The 8,497-nt window shown below is 35.2% G+C and overlaps 1 protein-coding gene across 2 annotated transcripts in view; it reads left to right on the forward strand.

Annotated features, from left to right (window-relative positions):
- The window catches only part of LOC127513265 (apoptosis-inducing factor 3), a 34,720-nt gene that overhangs the window by 23,577 nt on the left and 2,646 nt on the right, over positions 1-8,497 (forward strand). For both annotated transcript variants that reach the window (XM_051894937.1, XM_051894938.1), the window contains exons 14-20: positions 790-861; positions 1,270-1,333; positions 3,564-3,640; positions 3,884-4,001; positions 4,113-4,211; positions 4,354-4,429; positions 6,536-6,640. In XM_051894937.1, coding sequence (XP_051750897.1) covers positions 790-861; positions 1,270-1,333; positions 3,564-3,640; positions 3,884-4,001; positions 4,113-4,211; positions 4,354-4,429; positions 6,536-6,640 — 611 coding nt within the window. The remainder of the gene's footprint in view (positions 1-789; positions 862-1,269; positions 1,334-3,563; positions 3,641-3,883; positions 4,002-4,112; positions 4,212-4,353; positions 4,430-6,535; positions 6,641-8,497) is intronic.

Here is an 8,497-nt window from a genome sequence, read left to right on the forward strand (position 1 = left end):
CATGTGTATAACATTCCTTCCATCCATCCATCCATCCATCCACCCACTTCATCCATCCATCCATCCATCCATCATCATGTGTATAACATTCCTTCCATCCATCCATCCATCCATCCATCCATCCACCCACTTCATCCATCCATCCATCCATCCATCCATCCATCATCATGTGTATAACATTCCTTCCATCCATCCATCCATCATGTGTATAATAAAATTCCTCCCATCCATCCATCCATCCATCCATCCATCCATCCATCCATCCATCCATCCATCCATCCATCCTTCCATCCATCCACCCACTTCATCCATCCATCCATCCATCCATCCATCTATTCATTGTGTGTATAATAACATTCCATTCATCCATCCATCCATCGTGTGTATAATAGCATTTCTCCCATCCATCATCCATCCATCCATCTATTCATCGTGTGTATAACATTCCATCCATCCATCCACCCATCCATCTATCCTGTGTATAATAACATTCCATCCATCCATTTATTGTGTGTATAATAACATTCCATTCATCCATCAATCCATCGTGTGTATAATAACATTTCTCCCATCCATCCATCCATCCATCCATCTATCCATCGTGTGCATAATAACATTCCATCCATCCATCTATTATAGCTCTGTTGTCTTTCTCTTCTTACATAATAAACTCTGAAAGGGTGAAATGACTCAATGATTGTATATTATCCCTTGCTGTAACAACATTAAAACTATATTCAAGGAGTATTTCTCTCATTGCATTTTTTTTCTTTTTGTTTCTCTCCTCAGCTGTTCGAGTTGAACAGGGTGAAGTTCTATATGTTGAACGAGGTGTGGGAGATGCGAGGGCATAATGGACAGGTATCATGAAAGTGAGAGAAACAGGAGTTCAGTGAAGTGTAGGTCTCTCTCTGTCTCTCTCTCGCTCTCTCTCTCTCTTTCTCTCGTTCCTGCAGATTGATTAATTACACTTGCTCTCACAGTGGCACTGCTTAGCTTTGAATATTTTCTAACACAGCTATTGCAATAATGGATTGGCCCTGGGCTAAAATGCAAGAACTCATAACACGAGTAAGCACACAGTCAGTGAAGTATAATTGAGAATAAGCTGAATTGTGATCTATTATGAAATTACACTTTTGATAAATATGTCTTTCTGAAGAATAAATAGATTTGTATGCTGTATTATAAGTCACAGTTGTCAGAAAGTGGCAATTATAAGAACATAAATGTGAAACTGAAATATTTTTGTTTCTTTTGTTTCAATAGTTAAAAGAAGTGGTTCTAAAAAGTGGCAAAGTCTTAAGAGCTGACGTCTGTGTTATTGGCATAGGTGAGTCAATGAAATTACAGAAATTCAGCTGAATTTTCAGCATCATTACTCCAGTCTTCAGTGTCACATGATCCTTCAGAAATCATTCTAATATGATGATTTGCTGCTCTAGAAACATTTCTTATCATTATCAATGTTGAAAACAGTTGTGCTGCTTAAAGGGATAGTTCACCCAAAAATGAAAATTATCAAATGATTTACTCACCCTCAAGCCTTCTTTCAGATGAACACAATCTGAGATATTTTTTTATATACAGTGCTCAGCGTAAATGAGTACACCCCCTTTGAAAAGTAACATTTTAAACAATATCTCAATGAACACAAAAACAATTTCCAAAATGTTGACAAGACTAAGTTTAACATAACATCTGTTCAACTTATAACATGAAAGTAAGGTTAATAATACAACTTAGAGAACAAAATTTTCATTTTTACTCAAATTAGGGTGATGCAAAAATGAGTACACCCCACTGAAAGTCTCTGGAGCAAAGCTAAATTTTAGACTACAAATGTCTAATTTAACAAGAATTCAACCACAGGTGAGTCTAATTATTCATTACACAGGTGTCCAGCAGACAGTTGAATAAAAGGATGTTAAAAACCCCTTCCCATTTCATGCTGTCAGCAATGGCACCACATGGAAGTGAAATGTCACAAGACCTGAGAAAGAAAATAACTTCTTTACACCAGAAAGGTGAAGGCTACAAGAAGATCAGCAAAGCTTTACTTATCAGGCAATACTGTAGCAAAAGTGGTACAAAATTTAAAAAAAGATGAAACTGCAACCATCTCACAGAGACGTCCAGGTCGTCCACGGAAGTTAACACCTCGACAGGAGCGTCTTCTGATGAGAAGGACTGAAGAAAATCGGCATGCAAGTTCACTGCAGTTATCTAAAGAAGTAGAAAGCCAAACTGGGGTGACTATTTCCCAAGACACAATACGGCGTACACTGCAGAGGAATGGCATGCGTGGGTGCCGTCCATGAAAGAAGCCTCTCCTAAAGCCCAGGCACAAAAAAAGCCCGCCTAGAGTTTGCCAGGGCCCATGCTGACAAAGATGAAGACTTGTTTGTTTTTGGAGCTGATGGCTTCAAAACTGTATGGCGTCGCAAAGGTGAGGAATACAAAGAAAAATGCATAGTGCCTACAGTGAAACATGGTGGTGGCAGTGTCCTTATGTGGGGCTGCATGAGTGCTGCTGGTGTCGGGGAGCTGCATTTCATTGGTGGCATCATGAATTCACAGATGTACTGCTCTATACTGAAAGAGAAGATGCTACCATCACTCCGTGCCCTTGGTCGTCATGCACTTTTCCAACATGACAATGATCCTAAACACACATCTAAGGCCACTGTTGGATTTCTGAAGAACAGGGTGAAAGTGATTCAGTGGCTCCTGATCTGAACCCAATCGAACATCTATGGGGAATTCTGTTGAGCATCACTCTCCATCCAGCATCCAGTCTCTAAAAGAGGTCATTCTTGAAGAATGGAAAAAGATAGATGTTGCAAAATGTCGCCAACTTGTTCGTTCCATGCCTAGAAGACTTGGTGTCATTAAAAATCATGGAGGCCATACAAACTACTAGATGTAGTAGTTTTTGTTGTGGGGTGTACTCATTTTTGCATCACCCTAATTTGAGTAAAACTGAAAAATATGTAATCTAAGTTATATTATTAACCTTACTTTCATGTTATAAGTTGAACAGATGTTATGTTAAACTTAGTCTTGCCAACATTTTGGAAATTGTTTTTGTGTTCATTGAGATATTGTTTAAAATGTTACTTTTCAAAGGGGGTGTACTCATTTACTCTGAGCACTGTATCTCCGATCTTATGCAGCATGCTTACGGTCGTCCGCTGGAAGCTAGTTATTTGAATTTATATAGTTTTAAATATGGATATTTTTCTTACAAAAACCCATCACTTCACTTCAGAAGGCCTTTATTAACCCCCTGGAGCCATATAGATTACTTTTATTATGGATGGATGCATTTTTTTTTTTTTTTTTCAAAATGTGGCCCCCCATTAACAAACCTTGGAGGACTAAGGATATTTTTAAATATATCTCAGATTGTGTTCATCTGAAAGAAGATAGTCATATACACCTAGGATGGCTTGAGGGTGAGTAAAGCTTGGGATAATTAAACAGATGTAAACAGTAAAACAAATATGAAAAACATAAAAAAGAATCATATTTTGATCATAAGTGTGTGTGTGTGTGTTTAGGCTCAGGTCCAGCCACAGCATTCCTGAAGCAGAGCGGAGTGCACATGGACTCCAAAGGATTCATCCCAGTCAATAAGGTTCAGTCATTCCGCAGTACTGTTCTATCTGTTACTGTACATCTCTTGTGCATGTTATAACGTTATTATCTGTTACCAAACTGTCTGTTTCTGCAAGCTGTGCTAATCTGCCCATGCCTATTTCTACTGTATCAGTGATAAATTGTTGTTTTAGTGTGATGACCTTGAGTATTTCATGATAATGCGTAAAAGGACAAGCTACAATGCATGTCATAAATCTGTATAAATTCACAACCCTTTCAGACCATGCAGACGAACATCGATGGGGTCTTCGCTGGGGGAGACGTGGTAACGTTTCCTCTAGCTCAACGCAGCAATAAGAAGGTGAACATACCCCACTGGCAGATGGCTCATGTACACGGTAAGACCTGTAGCCCACTGGGATGTTTTCATGTGCTTATGCCAAATAATGTTTCATTCATTCAACCATAACGAGAACTAGATTTTTACATTTTTACATCTTCCACTGCAGGTCGAGTGGCTGCACTTAGCATGATGGGAAAGGCCCCAGACATTAAAACGGTGCCTTATTTCTGGACAGCCATGTTTGGGAAAAGCATACGATATGCAGGTAAGGACAAACTTCTAGCACTGAAAAATAAACATCGAAAAACACTTCATGAAGAACACACTAGACTCAGTAAATGTTTGACGTAGTTTCAGCGTCAGCGCTCCTTTGATACATCTCAAGTGCTTTAAATCTTGTTGTCAAGGTTATGGAGATGGCTTTGATGATGTCGTCATTCAGGGAGATTTGGATGAGCTGAAATTTGTGGCATTCTACACAAAGTGAGTTTATTTGTTTTTTATTAAATCATTACATTATTATTATTATGTACTCAATTTTTTATTTAACAATACAATTATTGCAATAATAATACATTTCTGTATTGGTTTGTTCAATATTATAATTTAATACAATAAAATAATATTTTTATAAGTACTCGATTTCATATTTTACAGTACAATACTATTATTGCAATAATAATAATAAATTTCTTTATTGGTGTATTTAAATTTATAATTGAATAAAACACAAATATTATTATTTTATTATTTATTTTATTAAATTACAAAATTAAACAAATAGTTTTATATTTGTATGTTTTTATAATAAATTATTATTATTTATAATAATTATTTGTGGCATTCTACAGAAAGTGAGTGTATTTGATCAAGGCATTTATCATTATTAATGACATCTGTTAGACGTTCATTCTGATATTCATTGATGCAACTGATCAGAAAACATGAATTCAATATCTTAGACATTAGTTTTGCACAGAAAGCATTAATGATTCATTATACAGTATTTATCTTTAATTGCGAGTCACGCTAAACTTCTAAAAAAGTGCGTGATTGATTAAAATGAGCTGCAGGGACTGAACTAAAATCATAAGTAATTTCTGTGATTAGTTTTGGATATTGCTCATTATGTTAATCAGCACAAAGATTATGAGTTTATGATTTTTCTAGACATAATCTGCACAATTTGCATAATCTACACTCTTAACTGCATTATTCTAATTTTCTGAAATCGACCTTAATGACTCAGGTCTCTTGGGCTGCCATGTTAATAAATCTCATAAAATACATAAAATCAAAGGGAAAAAATATAGATTTATCTCAGATGAAAGAAGCTTTATTTAGTGTCACTTGCTAAGGAAAATAACACAATTATACTTGCTTATACATTTTGTACATGCGACTTATACATAGGGTTAATGTTAGTCTTATGCAAACACCGTAACACTCTTAAACCCACTTAGAGCACCTTAGCAAATGCTTAGCAACGCCCTGGCAACCACTCGTACTGTGAAGAGTAGTGCTATGGACAAGCACTACTCTTTTTACTTAAGAAATTGCAAAAAATGTGTACTTATATGATTTATCAAGAGTATTATATCATTTACAGTATCTGTCAAAAGTTTGGTTACATTGCAGTGTTTTAATGTTTTTGAAAGAAGTCTCTTATTTAATCAAAAATACAGTAAAAATAGTAATATTGTGAAATATTATTACAATTTAAAATAATTGTTTATTATTTTAATCAATTTAAAAATTTATTTTATTCCTCTGAATTTTCAGCATCATTACTCCAGTCTTTAGTGTCACATGATCCTTCAGAAATCATTCTAACATGCTGATTTGACATTTAAGAAACGTTTATTATTATTATTATTAATGTTGAAAACATTTTTGCTGCTTACCATTTTTGTGAAAACAATAATGCCATTTAGATTTGTGGTAAGATTAAAAAAAGAAAGAAATTAATACTTTTATTCAGTAAAATTGCATTAAAATGACAGTAAAGACATTTATAATGTTAAAATACTTCTATTTATAAATGCTTTAATAAATGCAAATAAATGCTGTTCTTATGAACTTTATATTCATCAAAGAATCCTGAAAAAAGTATCACAATTTCCACAAAAATATTAAGCAGCACAACTGTTTTCAACATTGATGATATTAATAATAATAAACGTTTCTTGAGCAGCAAATCAGCATATTAGAATGATTTCTGAAGGGTCATGTGACACTGAAGACTGGAGTAAAGATGCTGAAAATTCAGCTTTGATCACAGAAATAAATTACATTATAAAAAATATTAAAATAGAAAACAGGTTTTTTAATTTGTAATAATATTTCCCAATATTACTGTTTTTACTGATTTTTTGATTAAATAAATGTAGCCTTGGTGAGCAGAAGAAACTTCTTTCAAAAACATTAAAAAATTGAAATGTTTCCAAACTTTTGACAGGTACTGTATACATTTATAATAATATACTATATTATTGTTGTTGTAGCACTACTTGTTATTTTACTTCTTGTTATATTGACTGTTGAGCTGATGAAGCTCAGTGTTCTGTGTTTAATCCGCCGTGATTACAGGAGTGAGGAGGTGGTAGCCGTGGCCAGTATGAACTACGACCCCATTGTGTCACGGGTTGCAGAAGTCTTTCGCTCAGGAAAGACGATTAGGAAACGTGACGTGGAGTAAGTACATTTCTAGTTTCACAGAAAACAGTGACTATAGATGTAGTAAGATTTTCCAGGTTTAAACTAAAATATAGACATGAAATCTGGCACTTTTTCAGCGTTTAAATTTTTCATCTAATATTTACAGTGCACAGCATAAATGAGTACACCCCCTCTGAAACTTCTGGAAGTCAGCAATTACTTAATTACTTAGAAGACATGTTAGAGTTCTTTAGAGGCAATGTTTGATCAACAGGTAAGTATGTTGAACCAAAACATTTAAAGAGAAGTAATTTCTTGACAATTAAAAGTGTTATATAGCCCACTGAATCATTCTCTTAATGCTGAAAACAATGGAAGCACTTGTGAGAGAACTGTCAGGAGACTTATATCTTAGCACAAAAGAGGACAGTGGAACAAGAGGATTACCAAATCATTGTTTTAAGTGTGAAAATATAGCAAAAGTAACACAGAAATTCAAAAACAATGGACTTGTGACAAGGCCCATGAAATAATTAGTGCCCGGTTGCATAAAGCACCTTAAGTTTTTCCCTTAAGTATGACACTTAAGGCGTGATTTCCCCTTAACAAAGGGAATGACTTAAGGGTGTTGCATATAATCTCTTAAACTGTTCTCTTAGGTAAGGGAAACCGTTAAGTGTTTCACGACAGCATCCCAGGTTTTGCCGTTATAAAATTCTACTGTTGCCATGGACACGTTATTTGTTAATACATATCGTGGTAAGTTTTCACAGAAAACAACATAAGATGGATAAGGAAAACAAAATTTACTCAAAATTTTGAGTAAACTGAGATTTCTTTGGATAACAAATAAAAATATTTTTAATATTCTCTCATCATTTATGTCCTTTTATTGAAAGACATCGGAAGCTCAAACGTGTCGGGAGCTCAAACGTGCACGCAAGAACCAATGAGGTTTGTTTTTGCGTGTGATGCAAGCATGTTTGTGCTTCCGTTGACCATATAACATATGTGCTACATATGTGATTTCATCAATGTTTATGTGAATAAACGGATAAAGTACAATTTGTTTATCATATAAAGCGGTCGATCGTGTCTCATTAGAAGACTTGGATTGAACCTGCTCACTCCGTAACACTTAAGGTGAAGTTTTCCGAACCTTATGTTATACTTAGGGAAATGACGGTTAAGGGGCTTTATGCAACACTTACGGTTTTTTAAGGGATTACTTAAGTGAAAAATATATACTTAAGGGAAATTCTTAGGGTTGATGACGTTTCACCTAAAGTAACACTTACTGGTTATTTTCTGCAACACCCTTAAGTTTAAGGGAAACATAAGGGCGATCTTAAGGGAAAATTACACTTAAGGTGCTTTATGCAACCGGGCACAGGCCTTCATTTTAAGCTTTCATTTAGTGAGGAGGGATTTTTTTTGCTAGACAAAGAGCAGGAGAAATACCAAGCGAGTGTCTCAGAGCCAGCAAAAGCTAGGAAAAGAGTGACTGTTTATCTCACAGTGTAAGATGCAGCCTGCAGAAATGACATGCATGGTTGTTGTTCTCACTGGAACTACCTACTGTAGCCAAAGCACAATAAAGTCAGTTAGCCATTTCCAAAGCCCATATTTACAAAATACAGATTCTGGGAATCAATACTCTGGTCTCATGAGACCAAATCAATCATTTTGGATCTAACAGCATCCAAAATGTTATGGTGTTGCTAGAGGAGGAGTACAGTGAGAAGTGCCTGGTTCCCACGGTAAAGTTCAGTGGTAGTAAAGCTCTTATATAGGGATGTATGAGTGCTGAAGGTGTGAGGGAGTTGTGCTTTATCAATGCTGTCATGAATTCCCACACCACTGTGTAATTTAATACACAAACTTGAAACAGAA

Source organism: Ctenopharyngodon idella, chromosome 5, assembly GCF_019924925.1.
Source record: "Ctenopharyngodon idella isolate HZGC_01 chromosome 5, HZGC01, whole genome shotgun sequence".
Classification (NCBI taxonomy): Eukaryota; Metazoa; Chordata; class Actinopteri; order Cypriniformes; family Xenocyprididae; genus Ctenopharyngodon; species Ctenopharyngodon idella.